At 66.4% G+C, this 18,168-nt stretch overlaps 1 protein-coding gene across 2 annotated transcripts; it reads left to right on the forward strand.

Annotated features, from left to right (window-relative positions):
- The first annotated feature begins 319 nt into the window (after positions 1-319).
- On the forward strand, positions 320-17,991 carry FASN (fatty acid synthase). 2 transcript variants are annotated; one of them, XM_079131012.1, is made up of 44 exons: positions 320-721; positions 1,990-2,125; positions 2,628-2,780; positions 4,002-4,175; positions 4,321-4,521; positions 4,715-4,837; positions 5,039-5,154; positions 5,227-5,361; positions 6,373-6,835; positions 6,927-7,114; positions 7,428-7,617; positions 7,975-8,069; positions 8,294-8,428; positions 8,503-8,706; positions 8,815-8,930; positions 9,150-9,322; positions 9,398-9,589; positions 9,658-9,738; positions 9,817-9,993; positions 10,096-10,275; positions 10,355-10,558; positions 10,838-11,133; positions 11,520-11,906; positions 11,993-12,157; positions 12,239-12,357; positions 12,445-12,599; positions 12,698-12,901; positions 13,013-13,163; positions 13,248-13,426; positions 13,499-13,618; positions 13,701-13,823; positions 13,902-14,125; positions 14,207-14,408; positions 14,497-14,648; positions 14,723-14,814; positions 14,896-15,047; positions 15,127-15,372; positions 15,599-15,787; positions 15,905-16,135; positions 16,237-16,451; positions 16,564-16,662; positions 16,746-16,997; positions 17,066-17,182; positions 17,311-17,991. In XM_079131012.1, exons 2-44 carry the CDS (start codon positions 1,999-2,001, stop codon positions 17,314-17,316), a joined length of 7,503 nt encoding a protein of 2,500 aa, XP_078987138.1. In that variant the 5' UTR covers positions 320-721; positions 1,990-1,998; the 3' UTR covers positions 17,317-17,991. The 2 variants fall into 2 exon arrangements, with proteins under 2 accessions (XP_078987138.1, XP_078987137.1); XM_079131011.1 differs by having other exon boundaries at positions 323-721; positions 17,066-17,991.
- The last annotated feature ends 177 nt before the right edge of the window (positions 17,992-18,168 follow it).

The following is an 18,168-nucleotide window of genomic DNA, read 5'->3' on the forward strand; positions in this document are numbered from 1 at the left end:
TCAACGACCGAGCTAGCGCCTCGGCCCGCGCCGCGCAGCGCGGCCAGCCGCGGGTCCATCACCCTATCGCCTAGCAACGCCCACTCGCGCGCCGCTATTGGACGGACGCGAGCGGTTCCGGCGTCCGATAGGCCGTCGGGGCGGCGCAGGCCACGCCCCCAGCTCCGCGCGCGCACGGCGGCAGCGGGGTCCCGGCGGTGCGAGCCGCGGGAACGCGGGCCGGTGCCTCGGGTTGGGCTGTCTGCGCGGGCCCGGCGTGGCCCCCGCTAGTGCCCGGTTAGTCCCAGTGTGAACTAAGCACGCCGTCCCGCCCGGAGCGCGCGGGGCACACGCGGCGGGCGGAGCTGGACGCTGGGGTGGGCGCCGGCCCGACCCGCGCGCTGCGCCCCGCGCCGGGAGGGAGCCAGAGCGGAAGCGGAGGGGCGCGCGCCCGCACAGGCCGGGCGGGGGGCGGCGCGCGCGGGCATCACCCCACCGGCGGCGGCGCGCCGGGTCCCGGGGCGCAGCCCCGACGCTCATTGGCCTGGGCGGCGCAGCCAAGCTGTCAGCCCATGTGGCGTGGCCGCGCGGGGATGGCCGCGGTTTAAATAGCGCCGGCGCGGCCTAGAGGGAGCCAGAGAGACCACAGCGGCGCCCGCTCCGCTCCGCCCGCCGTACTCGCCGCCCGCCGCCTGCCGCCCGCCGCCGCCACCGCCTCCGCCGCCGCTACCGCCAGGTCCAGGTACGCGGCGCTCCGCGGGGCTCGGGGCCGGGCGGGGGACCGCGCGGCGGCGACGGCTGCGGCCCTCTCCTCGGCCCCCGGCGGCCGGCGGGCCGGGCGCCGGCCGCGAACCTCCGCGCCCACAAAGGCTCAGCCGGGCCGGCATGCGCTCCCACCCGCCGCGGCCCGGGGCAGCCCGCGGGGTCGGGCCTCCGGGCTGGGAAGACGCGGGCCGGGCGGCGGCCGGCGGGCCCGCGGGCCGGCTGGCTGCCGTCACGTGGCCCGCGGGTTGCGGGAGGTAGGGCGCCGCGGGCCTGCAGGCGGCCCGCGTGGACGCGGCGAGGGCGGGCGCCGGAGTCTTCACTCGCGCCGGGGGCCCACTGCGGGGCGCGGCGCAGGCCGCAGGAGGCTGGGGGAGGCCCTGGGTGCGCACGAGGCCCCGCGGCTCGGCGGAAGTTGCCGGACCAGCCCGGCGTGGCTCGTCACCCTGGCCCTTCGCCTTCAGGGCGGCAGGGACTCTCCGGGCTGGAACCCTGACTGCGGGCTTATGGGCAGGTGTTTCAGGAACTTGGATTCTAGGCAAAACCCACTGCTGCCCCAGCCTGGGCAGAGTCCTGAGGCCTCACCTGCCCAGCATCTGGCAGGAGTGGTGCTCCAGGTTGGATCCTGCTGGAAGACCCGTCCTACTGGCAGGGGCCACCTTTACCCCATTTCCTCCAGGCCTTGGCACCCACAGTGCCCAGGCCTGTCCCCCCTGGGTCCCTCCCAGTTCTGGCATCTTCTGGGCTGCCCTGGGCAGTGGCCAGCCCCCACCCCCAGCACAAGGGCAGCACCATCTTCCCAGGGGCCTGGGTGAGCATCCTCACTAGGTTGCCCAGACCCAGGTTTACTGCTGGCTTCCTGGAGGGTCACCTTTCTCTGCACTAAACTTCCCTGACTGGCCCTGCCTGGGTGGAGCTTGCAGGGCTTTTGCTGACTCCTGGGGGTGGGGAATCAGGGCAGCACAGCATGGCGGGGTCACCCCAGGTCAGGCTTCTGGACCAAGGGGTCAGGGCTTCTGAGGTGGCAGACCAGTGCTGAGGCCCAGGAACACCCAGAATACCCAGCAGAGAGGTGAGGGTGGGGCCTGGGTCGAGGTTTCCACAATGGGGCTTTCTGAGCCCATCCTCAGGCAGGCACTGGGCGGGGGTGAGGAGCAGCACAGGGCAGGACGAGTCTCACCAAGGACACATGAGACCCTGGGGGCTGTGTGTGTTGAAGCGAACCGACCTAGTATGGGCCCTCCACAGAAAGGAGCCATGGAGGAGGTAGTGATTGCTGGTATGTCGGGGAAGCTGCCAGAGTCAGAGAACCTGCAGGAGTTCTGGGCCAACCTCATTGGCGGTGTGGACATGGTCACAGACAACGATCGGCAGTGGAAGGCAGGTGAGCAGCTGCAGGCCCCAGCCAAAGGAGGGCAGCAGGAGGGTGCTCCAGCCTGTGCCTCAGGCTCTTCCAGACTGGGCCTGTGGACTTCGCCCTTCCTGGGTCGGCTGCTGCTGGGGTCTTGCATCCAAGGTGCCAGAGCCAGGGGACCAGGCCCTTCTGGCCGCACTGCCTCTGCCTGTGCCCTACACAGACAGCACCAGGTGCTCAGGGAGGCTGGTTCAACTCCCTCACGCCCCGTGGGTTCTTCCACAAAGCAGCTCTACCTGATGGACGGGTGTGAGTCAGCATGGTGGGACTGGCCTGGCCAGCCTCAGGACAGGCAGACCCCCCTGGGGTCAAAGGAAGACACAAGAATGGTTCCCGGCCACCCACTGGAGGGTTCTGGAGGGTTCTTCCTTAGAGATGGGCTGGGGGCAGCAGCTCCCTGGTCCCCCTGGCTCTAGGCACCTGACAGCCACAGATGCCTCCACAGGGACGAGAGCTCTCACTGTGTCCACAGGGCTCTACGGCCTGCCCAGGCGGTCTGGCAAGCTGAAGGACCTGTCCAGGTTCGATGCCGCCTTCTTTGGAGTCCATCCCAAGCAGGCGCACACAATGGACCCCCAGCTTCGGCTGCTGCTGGAGGTCACCTATGAGGCCATCGTGGATGGAGGTGGGTGGAGGGGTGCTGTTGGCCACCCTGGGGGCCTGCAGTAGAAGAACCTGCCTCCAAGGTTCTCGCTGCCTCTGCAGTGACCAGGGCTGGGGCTGCTCAGCTGGCACTTGCCCCAGCACCACAGAAAAGGGGAGGAAAAAGCATAGTGAGAGCCACGTCTGTCTTGGCTCTGCGCACCTGGAGGAGAGCGGCCGAGCTGCCTGCTGCCCCGCTCGGGGGCCAAGGACTCAGGAGGCGGGGGCCCCTGGGCAGGTCGCAGTTTCACAACCCACACCAGCAGTGGCCCAGGTGTGCCCTGTCGCCCCAGTTTCCTCACTCCTGGTGTCTGGCTGGTCTTGAGGGCGGGGCTGACAGCAGAGCAGGTAGCTCTGGCCAAGGGGGGGCTCCGTCTCCTGCCAGGGCCTCAGCCCCTGTGCCTCTGTATCCCTGTCCCTCAGTGTAGGCCCTGGGCAGCCTCAGCCTGGCCTCGAGAGGGCGAGGGGCCCTGCCTGCTAGTGTGCAGGGTGAGCCCAGCAGCTGTCTCCAGGCCCTGGGCCTACTGCTTGTGGCGTGGACTTGTCCCCAGTAGGCAGAGCTTGTAGGTTGGTTGGGGTGAGCTTTAGGTCACTAGTTGCTGACTAGCCCCAGAGCTCATGTGTACCCACCCTTGGGTGCAGATCTGCTGGCAGGGCAGGACCCCTCTGCATTGGCTTCAGTAGTGGTGGAGGCCCTTGCCTAGGCTTCTCCCACTGTCCAGGCCCATCTTGACGGCCTTGCGCAGTTCCCTGGGAGATGTCTAGCCTCCCTTTTTCCCAGTCTGGACACTCAGCCTTTGTCTCCCTGTGCTCCTTATCTCAGCCCGTCCCAGGGCAGGCTGCCCTTGGAGCTGGGGTGCTCATTGGCCAGTGGGTTTTTCAGACCCGCCAGTGATACCAAGGGCCAAGGGAGTTGCCTGGAGACAATGCTGTCCACTGTCCTTCTTGTGGCTGCCTCTGGCTGCCGCCTGACCTAGACCTTGGGGATCCGCCTGCCCCATTTCCTCTGTGACCTGGTTCTTATTCTCACTCAATTTGGGCTGGCTGCCCGCCTTAAGCGGCCCCACCTCCTCAGTAGGACACCTCGCCCCACTTAGGCCCCTCGTAGAGTCTGAGGGAGCCCCTCACTCCGAGCCTGCCAGGCCGAGGGCTGGACCTCCACCCACAGAGCTGGGAGGGCTGGTCTCACTGCTGCTTCTGACAGGCATCAACCCGGCTTCGCTGAGAGGGACGCACACTGGTGTCTGGGTGGGTGTGAGTGGCTCAGAGGCATCGGAGGCCCTCAGCCGAGATCCTGAAACACTCTTGGGCTACAGCATGGTAGGCTGTCAGCGTGCAATGATGGCCAACCGGCTCTCCTTCTTCTTTGACTTCAGAGGTGAGTTTCTACCTGGCCCCTTAAGGGTGGTGGGCTACCTGGCCCTGGGTCTCTTGACTCCCCCATGTGCTGTTTAGAGACACAGCGGGCCTGGGAGGTGGGCTTCTGATCTGGAACCCCACACCGCCTCATCCCCTGCCCACAGGGCCCAGCATCACCCTGGACACGGCCTGCTCCTCCAGCCTGATGGCGCTGCACTGTGCCTACCAGGCGATCCGCAGCGGGGAGTGCCCTGCTGCCCTCGTGGGTGGCATCAACGTGCTGCTGAAGCCCAACACGTCTGTGCAGTTCATGAAGCTGGGCATGCTCAGCCCAGAGGGCACATGCAAGTCCTTCGATGACTCAGGTGGGGATAGCAAGAGGGCCCAGATAAGGGTCTCCCTGGCCTCTCTGGCCAGCAGAGCCCTTGGAGTCTAAGGGCAGGCAGGCAGTGGGACACACAGTTCCCCTTCCGTGCCTCCTGTGCCATCTGCCAAGCCGACTTTCCCTGTGGAGCCTGGGCTGGGCCAGGCCTCAACCCAGATGCCACTTTGCTGCAGGAAACGGGTATTGTCGCTCTGAGGCTGTGGTAGCAATTCTGCTGACCAAGAAGTCCCTGGCCCGGCGGACGTATGCCACCATCCTGAATACTGGCACCAACACGGACGGCTACAAGGAGCAGGGTGGGTATGCTGAAGGTGACCACCAGGCATGGCATGCACTCTGAGGAGGCTCTGCACCCTGCTCGGGCCCTGGTCGCACGCACACCTTCCCTGCCTCTCGACCAGTCAGCAGAGGCCCCAGGAGCCTGAAGGCTGGCTAGCACTCTAGCCCATTAACGTAGAGGCCTGGAGACTGCCGATCTGATGCACATGTCCACACAGGTGTGACCTTCCCCTCTGGAGAAGCCCAGGAGCAGCTCCTCCACTCCCTCTACCAGATGGCCGGGGTGGCCCCCGACTCCCTTGAGTACATTGAGGCCCACGGCACAGGCACCAAGGTAAGGCCCCACCCAGCCCCACCCCACTGGAGTGGCCCCTGGTCGCAGCCTTGACTCTTTGTGTCCCCACAGGTGGGAGACCCTCAGGAGCTGAACGGAATCGCCCGAGCCCTGTGCGCCTCCCGCCGGGACCCTTTGCTGATTGGGTCCACCAAGTCCAACATGGGACACCCCGAGCCGGCCTCGGGGCTCGCAGCCCTGGCCAAGGTTCGTGGCTCGGCCTCAGGAGTGGCCTCTGTTCCCTGGGCATTCATGCGCTGCAGCCTCCAGACCCACATCGTGCCCCTTCCCCGAAGCTGTGCTGCAAGCTGCTTGTGGCAGGAGGGGTTGGCCTGCTGGGGCCATGCCTGTGGCTGGTGGGCTGTTGAGCTGGCTTGGCAGGTGCACACACTCCCCTGACCAGCTGCTTCTGCAAGGGGCCTGATTGAGGGCCAAGAGCCATCATGCCAGGGCAGGTGGGTATCTGCTCCGGGACACTCGCACCGACGCTACGGTTCGGCATTGCAGCCTGGCTGAAGGTTTTGTGTCCTGGCGTCCAGCCCGTCAACCTGGTGTCTCCATCAGGTGGGGTGAGGACACTGACTCAGAGATGGAGGGTCTTATACCTGCACTGCAGCTCAAGTAGCCACATGGAAGTCATGGGCGCCTTGCAGAGACAGGTCTAGGTTGGGGGACAGTCCTACGCCTGATTCCCTGAGTAGATAACCTCCGTTTTCTAAAAAAAATTTTGGTATAGGTGCTGGGGTGGTGGCTCAGTGCCTAGCTCGTGTGAGGCACTGGGTTTGGGTATATAAATACGTGACTAAAAGTAAAGATCCATCAACAACTAAAAATATTATTTTAAAAACTTTGGTACAGGGGATTGAATGAACCAGGGGTGCTGGGTTTAAAGCTAGCCTCAGCAATTTAGTGAGGCTGTAAGTAACTTAGCCAGACCCTGTCTGTAAATAAAATGCAAACAAAGGGCTGGGATGTGGTTGAGTGCCTCTGGGTTCAATTCCCAGTACCCTCCCCCCGCAAAAAAACGTCAACGCAGGGACACTTGATCTCTGAGCCACATCTCCACCCCTTTTTATCTTTTATTTTGAGACAGGGCCTCACCAAGTCGCTTAGGGCCTCCCTATGTTGCTGAGGCTGGTTTTGAACTTGCGATCCTCTTTCTTTGGCCTCCCACGTTGTTGGGTTCACCTGCCTACCAACCACATGCTCTGGTTACAGGTGCTGCTGTCCCTGGAGCATGGGATTTGGGCCCCCAACCTGCATTTCCACAGCCCCAACTCAGAGATCCCGGCTCTGCAAGATGGGCGGCTACAGGTGGTGGACCGGCCCTTGCCCATCCGCGGTGGCAACGTGGGCATCAACTCCTTTGGCTTCGGAGGCGCCAACGTGCATGTCATTCTCCAGCCCAACACACAGCTGCCCCCTGGTCCTACCCCTGCTGCCCCTCTGCCCCGCCTTCTGCAGGCCAGTGGGCGCACCACAGAAGCTGTGCAGAGCCTGCTGGACCAAGGCTGCCAGCACAGCCAGGACGTGGCCTTCGTGAGCATGCTCAACAGCATCGCATCCACCCCAGCAATGGCCATGCCCTTCAGGGGCTACGCCTTGCTGGGCGTTGAGGGTGGAGGCCAGGAAGTACAGCAGGTGCCCCCTGGGCAGCGCCCACTCTGGTTCGTCTGCTCAGGTGAGTCCCGCCTGTGCCTGGCAGTCTTGTGGGCCCGCCCCTTTGGAGAGGATGGGCGTGTGGCAGCGTGACCTGCTGTGTCTCTGGACAGGCATGGGCACTCAGTGGTGCAGGATGGGGCTGAGCCTCATGCGTCTGGACAGCTTCCGCGACTCCATCCTGCGCTCCGACGAGGCAGTGAAGCCGTTTGGGCTGAAGGTGTCAGACCTGCTCCTGAGCACGGAGGAGCACACCTTCGACGACATCATCCATGCCTTCGTGAGCCTCACGGCCATCCAGGTGGGCACGGCTCCCCCGCCAGGTCCCAAACCACGGCGCCTCCCAGGAGCTGCGCCTGTCTGTGGGGTGCCCCTTACTGGGCAGAGCCTTTGCCGGGCCGTGTCTCGGGGGATAAGGCGCTTCCTGAGGGTCCTGACGTCAGGCAGAGTGTACCTAGAGCTAGAGCGTACCTAGAGGGTGTGCTAGGGCTCTGGCAGATGTGCTTCTCACTAGGTGACCTGGCCTAGGGGGGCCAGGGAGCTGCCCTGCCCAGCCAGACTTGGACCAGCCCAACAGCCCAGGGCGGGTGTGACTTGCTGTGTCCCCACACTAGATTGCTCTCCTGGACTTGCTGACATCCATGGGCCTGAGACCGGACGGCATCGTGGGGCACTCCCTGGGGGAAGTGGCCTGTGGCTATGCTGATGGCTGCCTCTCCCAGGAGGAGGCTGTGCTCTCTGCCTACTGGAGAGGCCAGTGCATCAAGGAGGCCCACCTGCCGGCGGGCTCCATGGCAGCCGTGGGTAGGTGTCAGCTGTGCCACCTTCACAGGGGCCCAGGGCTCCCTGGGAGGGCTGCTGTCCTGGCACCTCTGAAGGGAAGACACAGCTGTCCCTGGGTGCCCGAGCCACAGATCTGAGCTACACCTGCGTGGGAAAGAGGACACCCGGGGATAGTGTGGGCTCCAGACAGCCCCGGCCTGCGGCCCTGGGCTCTCAGGTGTCGGTTCTGCATTGCCACCTGGTCCCGCTCCCTCCTCCTCCCCATGACAACGGTGGCACCTGAGCAGGCATGGCGGGTTGCGGGTGCCATGGGAGGGTGTGGCCAGGGCTGTGGTGGGACCGGCCCGCGCTGCCATCTAAGGCCAGCTCTGCTCGCAGGCCTGTCCTGGGAGGAGTCTAAACAGCGGTGCCCTGCTGGCGTAGTGCCCGCTTGCCACAACTCTGAGGACACAGTGACCATCTCAGGACCTCAGGTGGGCTGCGTGGTTGTGGGGTAGGACTTCTGTCTCCCAAGTGTTGTGTCCATCAGGATCACGCTGACCTGACAGTAAAGGCCTCGGCCCCACCAGCCTCTGAAGGGCATTTTCCCCAGACTCCCTGCCTCCACCTGCTCTGAGCCCAAGCTGGGTAGACAGCATGGGGGTGCTGCCCAGGAGAGCCAGCCCAGGGCCCCCGTGACCATCGTCCTGGCCCCCAGGCTGCGGTGAGCGAGTTTGTGGAGCGGCTGAAGCAGGAAGGTGTGTTTGCCAAGGAGGTGCGGACGGGCGGCATCGCCTTCCACTCCTACTACATGGAGGCCATCGCCCCCGCGCTGCTGCAGGCCCTCAAGCAGGTGGGTGCTGGCCACGCAGGCCCGGAGGGAACACAGGCGGCCCGAGGCTTGTGCTGACCCTGTTCCTGTGGCAGGTGATCCGAGAGCCGAAGCCCCGCTCTGCCCGCTGGCTTAGCACCTCCATCCCAGAGGCCCAGTGGCAGGGCAGTCTGGCCCGCACGTCCTCCCCCGAGTACAGCGTCAACAACCTGGTGAGCCCCGTGCTGTTCCAGGAGGCGCTGCGGCACGTCCCCGAGAACGCTGTGGTGCTGGAGATCGCACCCCACGCCCTGCTGCAGGTGCGTCCCGGGCGGCTCTGGGGAGGGCGGCTGCTGGCCAGCAGCAGTCACTGCAAGGCAGGTGGCCTGGCAGTCCCAGACGTGCCAGCCTCTGTGCCCTGCCCCCAGGCTGTGCTGAAGCGGGGCCTGAAGCCCACTTGCACTGTCCTCCCGCTGATGAAGAAGGGCCACCCCGACAACCTGCAGTTCTTCCTCACCAGCATCGGCAAGCTGCACCTGGCAGGGTGGGTCTCCCTCCCGGCCCACTCCCCAGGGGCCAGGCACCGTGCTGCCCTCAGATAGCCCCTGAGATGTGGGGGGCAGGACCAGTGCTGTGGCAGCATCCAGGCTCTGGCCCTTGCTGTGCCCAGCTTGGCCATCTCGGGATCCTGGGGAGGTTGAAATGGGCTGCGGGCTTCTGTGCCCCAGGAAGTGTGCCACCCGCTCCCCTCTCCCCACGCCAGCATCAACGTCAACCCTGATGCCTTGTTCCCGCCTGTGGCCCTCCCGGCTCCCCGGGGAACCCCCCTCATCTCCCCCCTGATCAAGTGGGACCACAGCCAGGCCTGGGACGTCCCAGCCACGGAGCACTTCCCCAGCGGGTCCAGCTCCGCCTCTGCCACCATCTACAACATTGGTAAGTGAGGAGTGACCGGGCAGTGGGCTCCTTCTGGGTGTGCGGGCACATGCTGAGGCTTGTGCCCACCTGCAGACACCAGTCCCGAGTCTCCCGACCACTACCTGCTGGACCACTGCATTGATGGCCGTGCCCTCTTCCCCGCCACTGGCTACCTGTGCCTGGTCTGGAGGACGCTGGCCCACCGCCTGGGCATGCCTTTGGAGCAGGTGCCCGTGGTGTTTGAGGACGTGACGCTGCACCAGGCCACTATCCTCCCCCGGTCAGGTGAGGGTGCTCCGGGTCGGGGTGCCCCTGGGGAGGGTCCCAGCGGCTCTGACCCAGCTGCCCCACAGGGACTGTGCCCCTGGAGGTGCAGCTGCTGGAGGCGTCCCGTGCCTTCGAGATAGCGCAGAACGGCAACCTGATCGTGACCGGTGAGTGGTGCCTGACCAGGCCTGGGGGACCCAGCCAGCTCCACCCCATGCTCAGGCCTGTTGCCTCTCTGTCCACAGGGAAGGTCTACCAGTGGGAGGACCCTGACCCCAAGCTCTTCGACCCCCTGGAAGACCTGGGCACTACGGAGTCCACACCCTTCCGTCTGACCCAGGCAGACGTCTATAAGGAGTTGCGGCTGCACGGCTATGACTACGGCCCCCACTTCCAGGGCATCCTTGAAGCCACTCTCCAAGGTGGGCAAGGGCAGCAAAGCCAACAGGAGTGGAGGACCTTGGGCTCAGGAGGTGGTCCCAGGGCAGACAAGGCCCAGCAGGCTGACCAGCCCCCCTATACAGGCAACTCAGGCAAGCTGCTCTGGAAGGACAACTGGGTGACGTTCCTGGACACAGCACTGCAGATATCCATCCTGAGCTCAGGCCATCACAGCCTGCGCCTGCCCACCCGCATCACTGCCATGCACATCGACCCTGCCACCCACCTGCAGAAGGTCTATGCGCTGCAGGGCGAGACCCAAGGTAGCCCTGGCCTGCGGCCCCGCCCCCACCCTATGTGTCCCCAGCCGGCCCTGCCTGTCCTCACTGCTGTGTCCCACAGTGGCCGACGTGGTGGTGAGCCGCCCTCTGAATACCATGGTCGCTGGCGGTGTCCACATCATGCAGCTGCACACCTCGGTGGCCCCCCGGCGCCAGCAGGAGCAGATGGTTCCCATCCTGGAGAGGTTCTGCTTCACACCCCACATGGAGACGGACTGCCTGTCCCAGAGCTCCCAGCTGCAGGAGGAACTGCAGCTCTGTAAGGGTGAGGCCTCCTCCCTGCTGACCCTCCGCCTCCCAACGGGGAGCACAGCTCAGACCTGGCCCCTCCTGCTGTGCTCCAGGAGTCCACCCACTGTGATAGGCAGGGCCATGTCCTGGGCCACGGGGCCCACCCTCTGTGGGCTGCCCACCCTAAGCAACCTCCGCCCGCTTGCCCCAGCCAGATCCTGGTCCTTCTGTCTGCTCCTCCGCTGGCAAGTCAGGCAGTGGGTCCTAGGAGGTGGCCAGGGACTCAGAGACCACTGGCCTGTCTTCTCCCCAGAGCTGACACAGGCACTGCAGACCAAGGCCACCCAGCCAGGGCTGAAGACGCCGGCGCCTGGGCTGGACGGGGCCCGGGAGCCCCCACAGCAGGGGCTGCCTCGGCTGCTGGCCGCTGCCTACCACTCACAGCTCAACGGGAACTTGCAGCAGGAGCTGGGCCAGGCACTGGTGCAGGAGAGGGCCCTGCTGCCGGAGGACCCCCTGCTCAGTGGCCTCCTCGACTCTGTAGCACTCAAGGCCTGTGTGGACACAGCCCTGGAGAACTTGTCCAGCCTTAAGATGAAGGTGGTGGAGGTAGGCTCAGGGCAGGGCAGTGGAGGCCATGCTGTGACCCAGGGTCACCCCAGCTGCTAGGGTCTAGTGCTTTGCTCTGCCTGAAACGTGGGAAAACCCAACCCCACCAGAGAGCAGAAGAAAGCGGTGTTGGGAGAAAGGGGAGGCTTGTGGGAAGGGGCCCGATGCTCATCTGCAAATGGCCTGTCCAGTTCATGCAGCTTGCCCTGGAACACTGAGCTTCAGGGGGTGTCACAAACAGGGACTCCGGGAAGGTCAGACAGCTGCCTGTGAGTGCCTCCTGGCTGGCACTGCCAACAAGCAGACTGGCCCCAGGACCCTCCTCCCCGCTGTGGCCTGTGGACCCTGGCCCACGTGGCTGATCCGGGAAACTGTCCCTCCCCCAGGTGCTGGCTGGCGACGGACACCTGTACTCCCGCATCCCTCCCCTGCTCAACACCCAGCCCATGCTGCAGCTGGACTACACAGCCACCGACCGCCAGGCCCAGGCGCTGGAGGCTGCTGAGTCCTTACTGCAGCAGTATGACATCGCACAGGACCGCTGGGACCCCGCAGACCCTGCCCCCAGCAGCCTGAGCATGGCCGACCTGCTGGCGTGCAACTGTGCTGTGGCCACCCTGGGGGAACCCGGCCTGGCCCTTGGCAACATGGCAGCTGCCCTCAAAGAGGGCGGCTTCCTGCTACTCCATGCCGTGCTCCGAGGGCACGCCCTTGGGGACACCCTGGCCTCACTCAGCTCAGAGCCGCAGCATGGGCCCAGCCTCCTGAGCCAGGTGCCACTGCTGGGTGCTTGGGGCTGGGTGGGCGGGCAGGCGGGCAGGGTGCTGGGTGTGCTGGGCGCTGACACCCCCCCACACAGGAGGAGTGGGAGAGTCTGTTCTCCAAGACGGCCCTGCACCTCGTGGGCCTGAGGAAGTCCTTCTACGGCTCCGTGCTCTTCCTGTGCCGCCGGCCCTCCACGCAGGACAGCCCACTCTTCCTGCCCGTGGAGGACACCAGCTTCCGATGGGTGGACACCCTAAAGGTCAGGCCTGGGACTGGCATCCTTCCCTGCATGGCAACGCACCGTGGGACCTTCCTGGAGGCTGACTCTCTCGTCCTACAGGGCATTCTGGCCGAGTCCTCCTCTCAGCCTGTGTGGCTGATGGCCACTGGCTGCCCCACCTCGGGAGTGGTGGGCTTGGTGAACTGTCTCCGCAAAGAGCCTGGCGGGCACCGGATCCGGTAGGGAGATGCCCTCCAGCTCTGCCCCACCCACCCCACCCCACCCGCCCTCAGTCTTCCTCACTCACCACCTCTGTCCACCCACAGGTGCATCCTGCTGTCCAACCTCAGCAGCGCGTCCCCCATCCCTGCAGTGGACCCTGGGTCCACAGAGCTGCAGAAGGTGCTGCGTGGTGACCTGGTGATGAACGTGTACCGAGACGGGGCCTGGGGTGCATTTCGCCACTTCCCACTGGAGCAGGGTGAGCCTGGCCCCGCGCCCCTGTCCCTGCCCGGCCAGGCAGGAGGGGGAGGACCCTGGCCGGCTGGGCCCTGTTGCAGCCCTGCTTCTGGTCCCCAGACAAGCCCGAGGAGCAGACGAGGCACGCCTTCGTGAACGTCCTCACCCGGGGGGACCTCTCCTCCATCCGCTGGGTCTGCTCCCCACTGAGGCACGCACAGCCCAGCGGCCCCGGGATGCAGCTCTGCACCGTCTACTACGCCTCGCTCAACTTCCGAGACATCATGCTGGCCACGGGCAAGCTGTCTCCTGACTCCATCCCAGGTGCCCAGGGAGACGGCCTGGGGTGGGCTGGGCAGCCCAGGAAGGAGAGGGCTCCTCGCAGCCCCGCAGGGAGGGCAGCGTCCTGACAGGAGGTTGTGCTGTCGCCCCCAGGGAAGTGGGCCAACCGGAACTGCATGCTGGGCATGGAGTTCTCCGGCCGCGACGCCCGTGGCCAGCGCGTGATGGGGCTGGTGCCTTCTGAAGGCCTGGCCACCTCCGTCCTGGTGTCCTCCAACTTCCTCTGGGATGTCCCCTCTGACTGGTGAGTGGGTCGGGCCGCACATCGGAGCCCCAAGACACGGCAACTGGTGGCTGGGCCCCAGCTGACCCTCTGCCGCATCCGCAGGACCCTGGAGGAGGCGGCCTCCGTGCCCGTCGTCTACACCACTGCCTACTATGCGCTGGTGGTGCGCGGGCGCATTCAGCGCGGAGAGTCGGTGCTCATCCACTCGGGCTCTGGGGGCGTGGGCCAGGCCGCCATCACCGTCGCCCTCAGCATGGGCTGCCGCGTCTTCACCACCGTGGGTAAGGCGCGGGCCTTGGGGCACCCGGCCTGCCGGGACCTGGCAGTGCAGCTCACCAGCATCTCTGCCCCAGGCTCAGCCGAGAAGCGGGCCTACCTGCAGGCCAGGTTCCCACAGCTAGGGGACACCAGCTTCGCCAACTCCCGGGACACGTCCTTCGAGCAGCACGTGCTGCGGCACACAGACGGGAGAGGTGAGCCCCTGCCCACACGCCCTCCTCGCCCCAGGCGAGCAAGCGCCCACCTGCCCGGTGCCTGAGAGCTGGTCCCTCGCAGGTGTCGACCTGGTCCTGAACTCCCTGGCGGAGGAGAAGCTGCAGGCCAGCGTGCGCTGCCTGGCCAAGCATGGCCGCTTCCTGGAGATCGGCAAATTCGACCTTTCCAACAACCACCCTCTGGGTGAGGCCTGCAGCCGTGGTGGGTGGGGGCGGAGACTCTGGACAGGCCAGGGCCGTGAGCAGTGTGTCCCTGCCCCAGGCATGGCCATCTTCCTGAAGAACGTCACCTTCCACGGGATCCTGCTGGACGCGCTCTTCGATGAGGCGGGCACCGGCTGGCAGGAGGTGGCGGACCTGCTGCGGACGGGCATCCGCCAGGGGGTGGTGCAGCCCCTCAAGCGCACCGTCTTCGGCAGGGCCCAGGTGGAGCACGCCTTCCGCTACATGGCGCAGGGCAAGCACGTCGGCAAGGTCATCGTGCAGGTGAGGCGGCCCTGCGCCCTGCGCCCAGCCGGACCTGGCCTGGACGCCGGGCGGCGGCTGACCAGGTTGCTTGGGTCCCAGGTGCAGGAGGAGGAGCAGGAGGCGCTGCTGCCGCAGCCACAGCCCTCACTGATGGCGGCCGTCTCCAAGACCTTCTGCCCGGCCCACAAGAGCTACGTCATCGCGGGGGGCCTGGGTGGCTTCGGCCTTGAGCTCGCCCAGTGGCTGGTGACGCGGGGGGCCCAGAAGCTCGTGTTGAGCTCGCGCTCTGGGATCCGCACAGGTGAGGAGGCGGGAGCCGGCCTCAGCGGGGGGCACGCGGGAAGGGGCTGGGTATGCGCCCTGCCACCGCCCTCGGCCCTGTCCCACAGGCTTCCAGGCCAAGCGTGTCGGCGAGTGGAGGCGCCAGGGCCTCCAGGTGCTGGTGTCCTCCAGCGACGCCAGCTCACTGGAGGGGGCCCGAGCCCTGGTCTCGGAGGCTGCACAGCTGGGGCCCGTCGGAGGCGTCTTCAACCTGGCCATGGTGAGGGGAGGGCCCGGGCAACCTGGGGGGCCGGGCCCAGGGCAGCAGCAGGTGCTGAGGGCGCCTCCCCCCAGGTCTTGCGCGACGCCATGCTGGAGAACCAGACCCCAGAGCTCTTCCAGGACGTCAGCAAGCCCAAGTACAGTGGCACCCTGAACCTGGACAGGTGCGGCCGGCCCCTCTGTCCTGAGGGGCAGGTGGGGTCCTGGACGGGAAGGCTGGCAGAGAGTGACGGGGGTGTCCACAGGGTGACCCGGGAAGCCTGCCCCGAGCTGGACTACTTTGTGGCCTTTTCCTCCGTGAGCTGCGGTCGCGGCAACGCTGGCCAGAGCAACTATGGCTTCGCCAACTCCACCATGGAGCGCATCTGCGAGCAGCGCCGGCACGACGGCCTCCCAGGTGCGCCCCTGCCTGCGCCTTCCCGGGGCCCCCACCTGGCCCTTGCCCCCGGCCCCCACCCACCAGCCCCTGCCCACAGGCCTCGCCGTGCAGTGGGGCGCCATCGGAGACGTGGGCATCGTCCTGGAGGCACTGGGCACCAATGACACCGTGGTTGGCGGCACGCTGCCCCAGCGCATCGCCTCCTGCATGGAGGTGCTGGACCTCTTCCTGGGCCAGCCCCACGCCGTCCTGAGCAGCTTCGTGCTGGCGGAGAAGAAGGCCCTGGCCTGTAGCAACGCCGAGGGCCAGCAGGACCTGGTGAACGCTGTGGCACACATCTTGGGTGAGCACCCCCTGCAGAGACCTGCTCTGGAGGCCCTGGCCCAGTGGAGTCCACCTAAGCCTCGTCTCCTCATCGGCGGAAGGGCGTGTCGCTGAGGGTCACACGGCTGGAACTGCTGCGGCCATGCGTCGGGCTTGGGGGACGCACTGCCCAGCTGCAAGCCTCAGCGCCCCTGGCCGGCTAGCCCACACCCTTCCCAGGTCACACCCAGATGCCTCCCTCGCAGGCATCCGAGATCTGGCTGGGGTCAACCTGGACAGCTCGCTGGCTGACCTGGGCCTGGACTCGCTCATGGGCGTGGAGGTGCGCCAGATGCTGGAGCGGGAGCGGGACCTGGTGCTCTCCCTGCGCGAGGTGCGGCAGCTCACTCTGCGGAGGCTGCAGACGCTGTCCTCCGGGGCCCACGCCACCACTGGTGCGTCTGGGACCGCGCGCTGGGACCGGGAGGGGCCTGGCACAGGGGCAGTGCAGCCCGCTGGCATGCCCAAGAGGCTATGTCAGGCTAGCCCTGCATCTGCCCCTGTCCTCACAGAGGTAGCGTCCTCCAAATCCAAGGCAGATGGCCCAGCCCGGCAGAAGGCCCAGCTGGACATGAGCACCCTGCTGGTGAACCCTGAGGGCCCCACCCTGACGCGGCTCAACTCGGTGCAGAGCCCTGAGCGGCCCCTGTTCCTGGTGCACCCCATCGAGGGCTCCACCACCGTATTCCACAGCCTGGCCGCCAAGCTCAGCGTGCCCACCTACGGCCTACAGTGCACCCGAGGTGTGCCCCCCACTCCCCTAGGCTGGGCCAAGCCGGGCAGCGCTCACTGCCACAGCCCCCACTGCCCTGCCCTTGCTGAGTGCTTGCTGCTGCCCTTCCAGCTGCCCCCCTGGATAGCATCCAGAGCCTAGCCGCCTACTACATCGACTGCATCAAGCAAGTGCAGCCCGAGGGGCCCTACCGGGTGGCCGGCTACTCCTATGGGGCCTGTGTGGCCTTCGAGATGTGCTCCCAGCTGCAGGCCCAGCAAGGCCCGGCCCCCCACAGCCTCTTCCTGTTTGATGGCTCCCACACTTACGTGGTGGCCTACACCCAGGTGAGAGCTGGCCAGCTGGCTGCCCCACCCTGAGCCCTGGCTTCTCGCAGCCATCTCCCTGGCGGGTCCTGGCCACCGCAGAGCGCCCGCTGCAGCAGCCCCCTCCCCACAGAGCTATCGGGCAAAGATGACCCCTGGCTGCGAGGCGGAGGCCGAGGCAGAGGCCATGTGCTTCTTCGTGCAGCAGTTCACGGATGTGGAGCACAGCAAGGTCGGTGGGCAGGCCTGGGCAACAGGGAGGAGACACCCAGGGCCTGGGCCCAGGGCTGTGCACACTCAGAGCCCGCCCCGCAGGTGCTGGAGGCCCTGCTGCCGCTGGAGGGTCTGGAAGAGCGCGTGGCCGCCGCGGTGGATCTCATTGCCAGGAGCCACCAGGGCCTGGACCTGCAGGAGCTGAGCTTCGCGGCCCGCTCCTTCTACCACAAGCTGCGCGCCGCTGAGAGCTACAGGCCAAGGGCCAAGTACCACGGCAACGTGACGCTGCTGCGGGCCAAGACGGGCGGCGCCTACGGGGAGGACCTGGGCTCCGACTACAACCTCTCCCAGGTGAGCAGCGGGCACCCGGCCCACCCGAGCTGGTGGGCAGGGCAGCCCCCTGACAGCCGCCCCCGCAGGTGTGTGACGGGAAGGTGTCGGTGCACGTCATCGAGGGTGACCACCGCACGCTGCTGGAGGGCAGCGGCCTGGAGTCCATTATCAGCATCATCCACAGCTCCCTGGCCGAGCCGCGCGTGAGTGTCCGGGAGGGCTAGCCCACCTGTCCTCGCCCCACCACACCGTGCACGGGCCGCTGGGGAGGGTCCTGCCGGTGGGACTCCGCCCGCGGCCCAGCCCCACCACCTCCCCTGGTGGCTGCTAGGAGTAGGACCATCACACGTGCCCGCCTGGCACCTCCCGGACCAGCAGGGGACCCAGAGCCGCTGACTCGGAGACACCTGGTCTGTGAAGAGCCAGCGGGCGGCAGGAGCCGGCCAAGCCTTCTGCACGTGGGGTCTGCCACGCTGGTCGGGTAGCCGTTTCTCCACTCAGAGTCCATATTTATTGTGTTGCTGGGAAAGACCCCCGGCTCACCCCCACTCTGGAGATGGCAGGAGCCGCTCGGGCAGACTTCTGGGGGTGCGCCAGACCACTCTGTGTCCTCTGTGCACATAGGTGGCTGCCCAGGCCTGCTGGCTGGAGACCCCACGCCAGCTCCTGCTCCTCCTGCCCAGCACAGGGCAGGGCATGGGGAGGGCAGGACCCCCAGGGAACAAGGACTCCAGCAGGTGCAGTAGCCTGTGGCCCCCAGGCCCAGGGTCCCCAGCACCCCGGCTGCACCCATGATGCAGGGCCTGCCTCATGGCCCTGCGGACCGGACCGCGCCGGGCACCAGCGCTTTGCTTTACCGAGATGACTCAGATGGCTGCTTGGATGTTGGAGTTGTGACTGTCTGCGTACGGAACCGTGTCTGGATCTTGTTCATTTTTATACCAACTTGGTAGATGCTGCTCTTGACCTCCTGTCACCCGAGTCCCCACATTAAACTGCACATGAGCGCTGACCTGGTCGGATCTCTCTGCTCCCTGACCCACACTGCAGTTCAGCCCCAGCCTGCTGAGGGCGCACCTCAGCTCTGCGAGGTCCCCGGGCAGCCCACACCACTACAGCCGGCTGGGGAGCGGGGTGGGGTGCGGCCAGGCACAGCCCAGGAGCAGACCCAGGGAGGCGGGCAGAGCCC

The sequence above is a fragment of the Sciurus vulgaris genome, assembly GCF_902686455.1.
Source record: "Sciurus vulgaris genome assembly, chromosome: 3".
NCBI classification, from domain to species: domain Eukaryota; kingdom Metazoa; phylum Chordata; class Mammalia; order Rodentia; family Sciuridae; genus Sciurus; species Sciurus vulgaris.

Coding starts and splice junctions, on each gene's coding strand:
- FASN (XM_079131011.1), top strand. CDS start 1,999: ATGGAGGAGGTAGTGATTGCTGGTATGTCGGGGAAGCTGCCAGAGTCA. Junction 10,276..10,354: donor GCTGCAGGGCGAGACCCAAG/GTAGCCCTGGCC, acceptor TGTGTCCCACAG/TGGCCGACGTGGTGGTGAGC. Junction 14,815..14,895: donor GGCACCCTGAACCTGGACAG/GTGCGGCCGGCC, acceptor GGGTGTCCACAG/GGTGACCCGGGAAGCCTGCC.